Source organism: Typopeltis vanoorti, chromosome 26 (assembly GCF_054136105.1).
Source record: "Typopeltis vanoorti isolate ZY-2024b chromosome 26, IOZ_Tvanoo_1.0, whole genome shotgun sequence".
Classification (NCBI taxonomy): Eukaryota; Metazoa; Arthropoda; class Arachnida; order Uropygi; family Thelyphonidae; genus Typopeltis; species Typopeltis vanoorti.
This window is the reverse complement of record NC_143574.1, coordinates 8,943,722-8,956,622: the sequence shown is the minus strand read 5'-3', so window position 1 is coordinate 8,956,622 and position 12,901 is coordinate 8,943,722. Positions and strand designations below refer to the sequence as shown.

General features: G+C 35.8%; 1 protein-coding gene across 1 annotated transcript in view; it reads left to right on the top strand.

The window, feature by feature from the left end:
* The window catches only part of LOC150092305 (rab GTPase-activating protein 1-like), a 323,417-nt gene that overhangs the window by 279,260 nt on the left and 31,256 nt on the right, over positions 1–12,901 (top strand). The window contains exons 21-24 of the mRNA XM_090414840.1: positions 4–114; positions 271–375; positions 3,830–3,913; positions 9,111–9,182. Coding sequence (XP_090270966.1) covers positions 4–114; positions 271–375; positions 3,830–3,913; positions 9,111–9,182 — 372 coding nt within the window. The remainder of the gene's footprint in view (positions 1–3; positions 115–270; positions 376–3,829; positions 3,914–9,110; positions 9,183–12,901) is intronic.

Sequence of the window (12,901 nt, the reverse complement as noted above, 5' to 3'; positions counted from 1 at the left end):
TAGAGGGAGAATAAGCGCCTTTTAGAAAGCAACATGCGTCTGGAACAAGAAAACACTGATCTTGCAAATGAACTCGTAATTAGCAAGATACAGTTACGTAATGATCTTGACATGGTTAGTAATGTGTTATGTAATTAAAACAAGATAATCACACATTATCAAGAAATAAATATTCAACTTTCACACTTCATTCCAATACTAAAACAGCATTTTAGTACTGATTTTTTTTTTATTATTATTGTCTTGCTTGATTTATGCTTATTTGTTTAGGCAGAAGATAAAGTAGAAATTCTCAACAAAGAATTATTATCATCAAGGTCCTCATTAGTAGAAATGGAAGATGAGAAAAAGAGGCTTGATACAGAAGTTGGGCAGGTAAATATTACTGCTGAAACAATTTTGGTACCAGTACTTGTAATCTGATATGTAATTACAGTTTCACAGCTAATTATTTTGTGAGTTACAGACAATACTCTTAAGAACTTCAATGAATTTAATTATAGTTTGCCTATTGCACACTGGTAAGACCAGAAGTAATTTGCTATAGTGAATTTTCTTTAGAATAGCGTCGTGCCTGCTTGTATATAGGCTTCAGTTTGGACTTTTCACTAGTTTGTTATTGTCATTGTTGTACAGGCATTTCCAAAGACTCATCATGAGAGGCCCATATTATCCACACAATCTATTATACCTCTCCTTGAACCCATTAACAGACAAAGCACTCACAACTGACTCTGGCAACCCATTCCATTCAGTCACAGCTCTTCAAATGAAAAATCTAGGCCTCGCACTCTTACTTACCACACCTTTACTCAACTTCCAGGGATAATCACTTGTTCTATCCCTCTAGCCAAGTGCTGAAACATTTCCCCTGCATCATTCCCATAAAACTCTTTAAGTAACTTAAATGCTTCTATCATATCCCCCTCTTTTTTGGTCTATCAACCAACTTTTGCACATTACACACTCAGTCTATCCTCATAGGGAACATTCCACAGACCAGTCACCTCTGAATCTCCTCCTCATCCACAAGAAACCCAGGAGACCAGACCTGAGCACAGTAATCCAGAGGAATTAAGAGAAATCCAGATATAAAGAGGAATAACAACTTCCTTATCTCTACTTGTTAGTGTGTTCTTCAATACCCAAGTAATCTTATGAGCAACCTTAGCAATATGCTCTCTAAACTTACACTCTCTGTCTCTAACTCCCTAGCTTCATCTATTTCCTGGAGTACAGTTCCATCAGTGTGGTACACAACTTGACCAATTTATCCCAAAATTTATCACAACTTTACATTTCTTCACATTAAATTGATACAATTATCTTTTGCCACTTAGTAGGGAAATACCTCTGTAATTCTGACATTCAGTTTTATTTCCCTTTTTACATATGGGTACTATGAAAGCTCTACTCCAATCAAATGGAATTCGTACCTCTGTCCAGGTCCATATAGAATTTTAGACAAATTTTCTCCTGTGAATTTTAGGATTCAAGATGTCAAAAATCCTAGTAAAATTTTAAATGTACACTCTGATAGGTTAAAAAGGTACTTTTTAGGGAGTAGAAATTTAGTTACATTAGGAGACAATATGAATAAAATATTGAAAGATGAGCATAGTTTTCCTAGTACTAATTGTGCATCTCATTCACAATCAAATAGTAAAAAAGGGAATAGTTTTAAATCTCATAATTCAAATATGCAGCAAGGGAGAAAATTTAATTTGGGTAAAACAAAACCTAATGCAAGAAATTTTAGAAATATCAGGGTACATAAAATATCAGGGTACATAATTCAGATAATGTACAATGTAAGAGTGATGATAATCAAACTGACTCTAACATGGATGAAATTATAGCAGAATATCATAGGTTAGTTAATATGGAGTTAAGTAAGCCAGAGGAATGTGAAAATACCTCTAATTTAGTTAGTAAGGATAAAGAATCTCAACTTGTAGAATCTGACACCTGTAGAATTTGATTCTGATAGTGATGATTCTGTAGATTTAAGGCATAATTCAAATAACTTAAATGAAATTTGTAAGTATAGTAAATTAGATGTAAATTCTGAATCATCTCTAGCATCAGATGATTCTGAAACTAGTGATTCCGAAAGTGTAAATAATGAGCAAGAATCACGTTGTTTTTTAAGATCTAGGAATAAGCATTAAAAGTTTTGTTTAGATATAGGTTAAATATTTAAAAAAAAAAATTTTTTTTTTTTACAAAAAAAAAGTTTTTTTTCAGAGAAAGATGAAACTGATGTAAAAATAATCATAATTAAAATTCTGAATATTTTTACATATTGTTTATTGTTTAGTATGTTTGTTAGTTTTGTTTTCATAACACGCATTGTCGGCACTTGCGATGTGCCCATTATGGAATTGTTTTGTCCAAAGTGATATGTAAAGAAGTTAAAAAATTGATGTACTTACTAGATTTGATCTTTGTATTACTTAAAAGAATTTGATTGTGATTTGAAATATTAAGTTTTGTGTTTTATGAAGGCATTCTCTTGTTGCTAACGGATACAACGTGTCAGCCATTTTACAGTACTTAGTTTCTGACTTTCGTGCGCATGCTCGCGAAGAAGTTTTATGGAGTGATTGACAGCTGACAAGAGAGCATTCGGTATCTGGAGTAACGGCTGTAAACAAGAGAGCGTTCAGAAAGAATTTAGAATACAGGCCGGCGGATTTTTTAGGTTCAGAGGAACTTAAGTTTTATTGTGACAGTCGGAAGAAAATTAATAGTATATTCCGAAAAAGGAATCGTGGAACTATTAAGTTTTAATGTGGATAAATAAAAGGGAAATATTGCTATAGATCGTTTTAAAAGGATTATTGGAGGAAACGCTAATTGGAAGATTTATAGTAGATTCCAAAAGGAAATCGTAGAACTGTAAGTTTTTTTAAAGTGGAAAAGTTAAGACTGTCATTAAGTATAGTGAATAAAAGAAGAATTTGCTATTTACGTTCTAAAGGAATGTTTGAGAAAATTTTGATTAAGAAGTTTCATCAGTATTAAGGATGGATGCCTGATCTGACTATTATTTCTACTGAAAAGAGACAGAATTAAGTCAGGAAGATTTTTATGTGTGCTACATGAGTGATGAAAAAGGATCCTGTGAAAATGAAGAATGGAGTCATATATCTTCAGAAAAGGGCCTTGACAGAGAAAGAAACTGGCTATGAACATTTTTGTGAAAATTGGTCTTGGTCTTGGGTGATAGCCCTTCCCTTAATGCATAACATCATACATGTCTGCAAGGAGATGTGCTTTACATTATGGGAGATACTAAGGAAAGTGATCAGAGCTTACTCCACCTTTACCATGAGTTGCCTCAGACCTGAAAATACGTCAGGTGCAAACTTGACTTACCTGCTTGTTTGCTTACTTGGGAAAAAAAGGATTAAAATCAAGTTTATAAAATTGCTTGGTATCTTTAACGTACACTATTATCAAAATTAGAGACAACAAACAATTGCAGATTTTGTTTACTTAAATCTCATAATAAATATGAATTGCTAATTTGCTAAGATCTTTTTGGAGAGTGGAATCCATTCAGGATATAATTGGCTCTGTCAAGTAGTTAGAACATACATCTCATCTTGTAATTTTGGTCGGCTTCTTTTGCCTCCATCCTGCATCGTTTTCATGTTTATACTCTGAAATTGTGCATGCATAATGTGTGGATTTTTTGTGATTTTTTTCATGCAGTCATCAATTATATAAACTACTTCTGTTTATTCTTAATGATTTGTAGGAACTTCATTTTATACAAAAATGACATCCTTCTGATTTATCAGATTTAATTCTCATCTTACAGCTAAAAGAAATGTGTAGACGTGAACTGCAGCAAGCAGAAATAGAAATTGTGCGTAATAGTACAATCATAGCTGATTATAAACAGGTAAGAAAACCAATGTTCACTTTTCTTAATGAATAATTCTAAGTTTCTTAGTTAAAACGTAACCAAATTAATTTTAAATAAATGTGCATTTATTTATTGTTTATGCATTTCTTTATATCAATCCCACTCATGACTGGTCAAAAAAAAAAAAAAAAAACTATAACACAACAGTCCTGCATGTGTGAGCAAGTGGCCCTTCCCATATATTGCAAAAGCAATGTATGGGAAGGGCTATTCCGAAAAACACAGGTGGACAGAATAAAGGAAGAAGATAAGAAGTGTTAGTTCAATAAGTTTGGAGCTGAGTCAGGTATGAACGTTGACTAGCAGCTGCTTTGTTATTAGAGAAAAGTGCAGGAATGGTTGTAGCTAGTTTGGTGGAACAGTAGTGCCCAGAAAATACCTATTGGGGGGGGGGGGACCTAATAAAAAAAAAAACTTTCAACTATTAGCTCTAATCCAGAGTAGTTGAATAATAAAGTGTTACACCCTTTTCACTACTTGTATGTGGGGAATAGATGACTCCCGCATTACTTTAACCTTGGTATCTCTTCTGGGTCTTGCTCCCATTGATTACACTTTCATCAGGGAATAGAAGGTTTTTCCTGTCACTGAGTAGTGCTAGTGATGAGAGTTTGAGTATAGTAGTGAACCTTTTAGCTCACTGAGATTTAAATAATTTTGTAGATCACTCAAAGTTTTTGAGAGAGGTATCTATTCACTTTAACAGTAAACCAGTGAAAGTAGTGGTCCTTTCAGTAATACATAGCATCATACACGCCTGAAAGGATTTGTGCTTTGTTGTGGGATACTAAGGCAATTAATGTGAAGTCACTAGCCTCAATATACAAGTAGCCTAGTCATGACGATACATCATGTGCAAACTTTGTTTGCTTGTACTTAGATAAAGGATTAAATAAGAATATAATGTCTTGCCATCTTTAATTTAATATCGTAGTGTATCAATTCCCCTTGCCTAACTCAAGTGTAACATTATTATAAAATGTGAGTAATCTCTTAGTAGTTTGAAAGGATGAAGTTTGTCTACATTTTTATCAATGAGATTTAATCATGCCTGTCTCCAGTGACTAAAAGAAATTGTAATGAGAAAACTATACAGTTCCCACAAAATAATAAATTTTCGTTTCACCACATAATAGAGAGATTATGATATGATTCTTAGTCTTTTCACGAGATCATGTCGATAGCATTCTCTATAACTGCGTTGCTTAACATATATAGGCATAAATGTGGAAAGGCATGTTGCAGTTTTGTCTGCTCCAGAGAAAATGTCATAAACTTAGTTAGTTTTCAAAAAAACAGGAGAATGCATAAATAATTTTTGATTTTTAAAACTTTTTTTTGCCCTTCTCCTCAGGCCAGCATTGATTTGTTAAATGACACTCTGGTTTTAGTAATCTGGTTACCTTTAACAATTAGAGTAATAAGAGGAATTGATTAGGGCAAGGCATACATTGTCATTTTTTTCCAAAGGTATTTGAAAGGATGCAACATGACAAGTTGGTTTTTAAATTGTAACATAAAGGTTTGAATATCAGGTTCATGGATTGGATTTGTAACTAGCTGTCTGATAGATATCAAAAAATTGCATATGGGGAAGCAGTATCAGCAAGTGTAGTTCCACAGGGTTCATTGGGACCATTACTGTTCATTCAGTATGTCAATGATATTGTCACAGGACCTACATGGAGATATTCAGTCATTTGCAGACGTGAAGGTTATTAGTAATATTGCTGATATTTGGGATCTTCAAGAGGATTTAACTAAACTGGAAAGATAAGCAGATGAATGGGGAGATATCAGTTTAATGCAACTAGATGTAATGTTTTGAAATTTGGAATCCACAAGTAGGATGCTTTGTACTCACTTGGTAGGGTTATGCTGGAAGAAGCAAGAGATGTTAGGGTGATTAGATAGAAATTTAAAGTTTAGAGGACATATTGCAAAGGATGTGAAGACATCTCAGAGAATAACTGCAATATTGAGGAGAACATTGACCAAGAGAGAGATAAGTGTTGTGATCCCATTTTATAAAACTGAACAGACCACATCTAGATTTCTGTGCTCATATCTGATCACCAGATTTGAAGGGGATGAAGTCACCTTGGAGAGGGTGCAGAGCCAGATAACAAAAATATCAGGACTGTTCAGTGTTGATTATGAGGATAAACTGCAGAATATGGTGGATAGAAGTCAAAGATGGGATGCGGTTGAGACATTTAAGCTGTTGAAGAGTTATTATCAGATTAATACTAAGGAGATTTTTCATATGGTAGAACAAGGACAAGAGACTAGCCATAGAAGTTACAAGAGGAAGTAATGAGTTAAAGGATAAGAAGTAGATTTAGAATTAGAAATTATAGTTGATTCTTATTATGGCAAACATAAAAAGACTGTTATAAAAAAGACTCCCTTACTGTAACAAATTACCACAAATTCCTGACAAAACCCACTGGCACGATACTGTTCTAAAGAAAGGTCAGTGTAGCAAACTATCCACCATATCAAACTATTCCTGCAATTGGTGGCCTGGTTGGCCGAATGGTTAGCATACCCACTCTCCAACCAACAGGTCACAGGTTTGAATGCCACTTTGGGCATGGATGTTTGTGATTGTCTTTAGGTGGAAGATGAATTTCATCACTTGGTGCAAGACCACTTCCCCAGTTATTGGAGGCCTGAAGTGGCTGAAAAAGTTCCATGTTTGGTCTCTAGAGCAGGGTTTCTGGACAATGTAAAAATAAATAAAAAAAACACAAGTTATTATAGGTGTTATTTTTAGGAAAATTCCCATGTTACTCCTTTAAAAATAAACTATTATTTTTATAGCTAAATATAGCCTACTTTCAATTGGAGTGTCCTTTTTTTACAATGTCATTGGCTTTATACTCAAATCTTAGGCATTACTGATGTGTTATAAAACTAATATATGAAGGATGATATACGAGGAAAATTCTGACATACCTTTTTTGGATGTTGTTGGCTGTCTCCTTATCCCTGTGATATGCATTCATCTGCTGTTAAAGGAAGGGGGTTTGGGAAAGTGGGGGTAAAGCAATGTGGGAGGGGGATTATTTGAAAAAAACGGGGTTTTTTTCCAAATTATTCCCTCCCCCCACATTGCTTTATCCCCACTTTTCCCAAACCCCCTTCCTTTAACAGTAGATGAATGCATATCGCCAGGATAAGGACACAGCCAACAACATCCAAAAAAGGTATGATCGAATTTTCTTCCTATATTATTATTATTATTCAGGCCTCCATGGAGTCAAAAGACTCATCGTGGGCAGTCCTTTCTAAGAAACACGTCTATCAAGACTCGTCGAGTGAGGTCCCTCCTAGGAAACATAAAGTCTATCATACCACTCCTTAAATGCATTCACTGTTCTCGCTCTCACCACTCTATCAGGCAATGCATTCCATGGTTCAACCACCCTCCATGCAAAGAAACCACTCCTCACCCTCTTTCGCACAGTTTCCTTTCGTAACTTCCAGGGATGGCCCCTTGTCATGACTCCTTCCCGCTGTTCAACCAAGCGAAAGAACTCCTCCAGTGTCAACTCTGTAACCACCTGTCAACAGTTTAAAAGTCTATCATATCACCTCTCCTTCTGCTATCCACCAAACTCTGCAGTCCATATTCCCTCAGCCGATCCTCATAACCAAAATTGTACAGTCCTGAAACCATCTTTGTCATCCGTCTTTGTATCCTTTCCACAGTTAAGTTATCCCCTTCAAATCCTGGGGACCAAATCTGAGAACAATAGTCTAAGTGTGGTCTGATCAGAGTCTTATACAATGGAATGATAATCATTTTATCTCTGCAGGTCGGTGCCCTTCTCATTATTGCAGCAATCCTCTGTGTTACCTTCACTACCTTTGCAATATGTTCCCTAAATTTCAGGTTTCTATCCATGATCAACCCCAGATCTCTTGTCTCACCTACTTCCTCCAGTATAATTCCTCCCATAGAGTATGCAGCATCCCATCGATGTGTCCCAAACCTCAAGACCTTTCATTCTGCTGCATTAAAACTGAGACCCCCATTCATTTGCCCATTTATCTAGCTTATTCAAATCCTCTTGCAGGATTACCACATCTGCACTATTACTAATAACCCTTCCCAGCTTCGCATCATCCGCAAACAACCAAATATCCCCTTGCAATCCACAGACAATGTCGTTGATATAAAGGTTAAACAATTTAGGTCCCAGTACTGAGCCCTGTGGAACCCCCACTTGTAACCTTCTGCCTCTTTGATATTGCTCCACCATACACAACTCTCTGATACCTATCGGACAGCCAATCCTGAACCCGGTTGACCAATCTGCCATCCAGATCCAGTAACTTGAATATCAGCTTATAATGTGGCATCCTATCAAATGCCTTCACTAAGTCTAGTAAAATGACAGTATATGCCTTTCCCTCATCTAATGCTCTTGAAACTTTATCATAAAAGGATAGCATATTGCTGAAACAAGAGCACCCCTTCACAAATCCATGTTGACTCTCACAGATAACATTACCCTCATCTGCCCAATGCTGTATACGATCCCTCACTACTGATCTTACTGACTACTGATGACACACAAACTGGCCTATAATTAGACACTTCCAATCTGCTACCGCCCTTATGCAATGGCACAATCTTACCTTCCTTCCATTCCACTCATTGCAGCCAGACTTTCATTGAAAAGCCAGGTCAAAGGCACTGTCAGTTCCTTGGCACATTCTCTTAAAACTCATGGTGAAATACCATCCAGTCCCACAGCTTAATAATGTCCTAAGATTTGAGTAAAAGACCAATGACATTGTAAAAAAAGGGGGCACTCCTAAATGAAAGTAGGCTATATTAACCATAAAAATAATAATAAATAAATAAAAATTACCAAAAAATATATAAAATTGACACAAATGGGAAAAAAAATTCTTGCCTACCCACAGTACAAATAGGTTTAGTAATAACCTTTCATGGGTGGTAATGACATAAAAAAAAAAAAATCCTAAGGAGTTATTCTATAATGAGAATCATCTGTGCAATTGAATCTTGGAGTTAACTTATATATTTTGTACAATTCATAACAATAATAGTATTTGCATAGTAAGAAAATTATATGTTATACTTTCACATTTGGTGTGTCACATCGTTAATTAGCATTTATCTTTTATGAATTAGATCTGTAGCCAACTAAGCGCAAGGCTAGAAAAAGAGCAGTCTTCGTCAAGGCTTACTTTAGAAACTCTGAAGGTCAGTTTGGATACTATGAATAAAAGGTTTGACCACTGCCATAATTTAATTCATTTTGCTTGTCTATTTTCTGAATATATGTAGTGTGTGTCTTTTATTATTACATGGGCATCTCCCTGGAAAGCCACACTAACCATTATTCACATAATGCTTGTTATACCTCTCCTTAAATTTATTCATTGACAACCCATTCCACTAATTCACCACCCTTCAAGAATAAAAATTTATTTCTGATTCCCTTCCTAACTGTACATTCTTTCACAACATTCAGGAGTGACATTTGTTCTCTCCCATCCAGTTATGTATTGAAATATATTTTTAATGTATAATCTATAAAACCTCTTCAGTAATACTGTATGTGTTTTTATCAAAGCCCCTCTTTTCAACCTATCAGCTAAATTTTGCACTCCATGAAGTCTATCCTCATAGGAGCACTCCAGACTAGTCACCATTCTGGTCACTTGCATCTGGATCCTCTCTGCACTACCTCATTCCTAAGAAACTTATGATCAAATCTCTGCACAGTACTCTAGATGTGGTTATTCTTGTTATTGTATGTAATAACATCAGAGTAGTGATTATTTAGCCAATTTGATCATTTTTGCAATATCATCATCATCATCAAATTCCTGCCATGTACCCTCAAGGGGTGTACAGGATATGACAGTACTACATGAAAAAATTACATCATTATTAACTTCCTATCTACAATTTTCCTCCAAATCAGTCTGTTACTTGTCAAGACTCCAACATTATCAGATCTTATATTTCTATCGTCTAAGGCACTTTGTACCGTATCAATCCACCTATATCTTGGTCTTCCTCTGGGTCGTTTTCCTGCCAACCTGGCAGAGAACACTTGTTTTGCTAATCTTTCCTCTCCCATTCTATTTAAGTGACCATACCATCTGAGATTAGCTCTGCTAACGCATTCCTGGATACTGACAATGTCAAGTTCTTTCCTAATATCCTCATTTTTAATATGATATTGCCATTGATGCCATCTGTTCACGCCTCTAATCTTTCTCAGGACTCTCATATCTGCGGTCTCTAGTCTTTGGTCAAGTGTTTTACTTCTGACCCAGCTCTCAGATCCATAAGTTAAAATTGGTTTGAACACAGTCTTGTATACAGCTAATTTAGTGTTCCGACTAATGTCTTTCTTATTCCATATGAATTTATTCAATTGACTTCCCACGATACCAGCTTTGCTGATTCTGTTGTCTATTTCTATATTTAGTTTACCATCTTCAGTAAAAATTGTGCCTAAGTAGCTGAAATGTTTTACTTGTTCCACAGGTTCTCCATTCACAACACAGTTGACATTTTCAATGATTCTGCCTATTTTCATTGTCTTTGTCTTTTTATTGCTGACCTTCATACCATATCTATTACAACAGCTATTCAATTTAGTCAGAGAATCTTGCAGACTTGTAGCGGATTTATTTAGAAGTATAACATCATCCGCATAAAGCAAAGAGCTGACATTAACATCTCCAATTTTGATATCAGGTTTAATACCACATTCCTTCATAATGTGATCCATATAGATAATGAATAACAGAGGGGATAATGTACATCCTTGTCTCACACCAGATTTAACATTAAACCATCTTCCTGTACTTCCTTCAATTCTAACTGCTGACTCACAACTCAAATAAAGATTAAGTATTGCTTGATATAATGCCCCATTGACACCATATAACTGCAGCGTATTGAATAGCTTCTCTCTTGGCACCTTGTCATATGCCTTTTCCAAATCGACAAAACTTAAATACAGATCTTTGTTATATTCCCATGCTTTCTCGACTATTTGTCGTAAAGTGAAGATCTGATCCTGAGAGCCTCTATTTGGCTGAATCCAGCTTGTTCTTCACCAAGCTTTTCTTCCACAATTCTTTTCAACTGTTTCTCAAGTATACTTGCATAGATCTTGCCAGGAACACTCAGTAGGGAAATACCCCTGTAATTCTCACATTCAGTTTTATTTCCCTTTTTATATATGGGTACTATGAGAGCTCTACTCCAATCATCGGGAATTCGTCCCTCTGTCCAGGCTTTCTGAACTATGCAGTGCAGCCACTGTAAGACTCTTATACCACCATACTTCAGCATTTCTGGTCGAATATCATCTACTCCTGCTGCCTTTCCACATTTCAAGCCTTTGATGGCTTTTTCTACTTCAAGTATGGATATGTATTCCTGACTGCATGCCTGGTCAGTGTTTTTTATCACTGTGCTGTCATCACTGCTTGTTTCATTTAGCAGTTTTTCAAAGTAATTACTCCATACTTCAAGGATATCTTTTTCTCCTGTTTTCATTTCACCTTTATCATCTCTAATTCCTTTTACAGCACTCTTTCCTCCATTCCTAAGCTTCTTCAACAACCTCCAGAATATTTTGCCACCTTCTTGATATTTATTTTCTATATTCTTGCCAAAGTCCTCCCATGACTTTTGTTTAGCTAGTTTTACACACTGTTTAGCTTTCTTACATTTGTCTCTGTATTCTGTAAGAGTAAAAGCTGACTTATTTGCCAGGAACTTTTGATATGCTTTCTTCTTTTCCTTCACTGCCTCTTTAACTTCCTGTGTCCACCAGGGAGTTCTGATTTTTTTATCTTTGCACACAACCTCACCACATGCCTCTCTGGCAGAATCAATCAATGTTTCCTTCAGAGTTTGCCACTGAATCTCCTAGGTTTGATTCCTGTTCTCAAACTCTTTCATTTTATTTTCAATAATATTTCTGTATTTTAGTCTACAGTTTACATCTGAGAGCTGCTCAACTTTTATTCGCTTTAAAACTTTCTTACATGTTATTCTTTTCGATATGAAATTCAATTTTATCCTGCTCAAGACTAAATAGTGATCACTTCCAATTTCAAATCCTCTGTACACTCTGGTGTCCTGCACCAGGGAGAAAACATCACTATCAACAATAACATAGTCAATGAGACTTTTCTTATTCCTAGCCTCTTCTCTCCATGTGAATTTGTGCACATTTTTATGTTGGAACATGGTGTTAGTAATAACCAGTCCATGTCCTGAGCAGAAATCCAACAGATATTTGCCATTATTATTAGCTTTGCTCTTTTCTCCAAATTTTCCCAAAATATTTTTGTATGTCTCACATTCATTTCCTACTCTACTATTTAGATCCCCAACAAGGACCAACTTTTCCTTTTTCATTGTGTCAGTTGCTTTTTCTAAAGCCTCAAAAAATTCCTCCACTTCTACCTTAGTAGAACCTTCTGTGGGACCATAGGCACAAATAAGTCTCATTGTCCAGTTCCCCATTCTCATATTTGCCCACATTACTCTACTTGAGACTGACTGCCATTCAAGAAGATTAGCCTCGTATTTTGTGTTGAATACTATGGCTACTCCTTCTTTTCCTTGATTGTTATTGCCTGAATATAACATTTTGTATTTATTGCTCAGAAAGATCTCACCAGTTTTGGTCTTTTTTGTTTCAGTCACCCCTATTATGTCGATCTGGTACTTATCTAATTCCTCAGCTAGCTCCATTTCTTTGCCATTCAGGCTTCTTACGTTGATAGTACCGATCTTTAACTCTGGTGATGTTGAGTTGGGGTTTGTTTTCAGATTTGTTCCAGTAGCTGACTTTTCGCTGTTCGGCCTGGTTCCCTGGCGAAAACAACGGGGGCCTTGTTTAACCGGGCGACGCCCCAGCCGGCATGAAATTTTGTCATGTT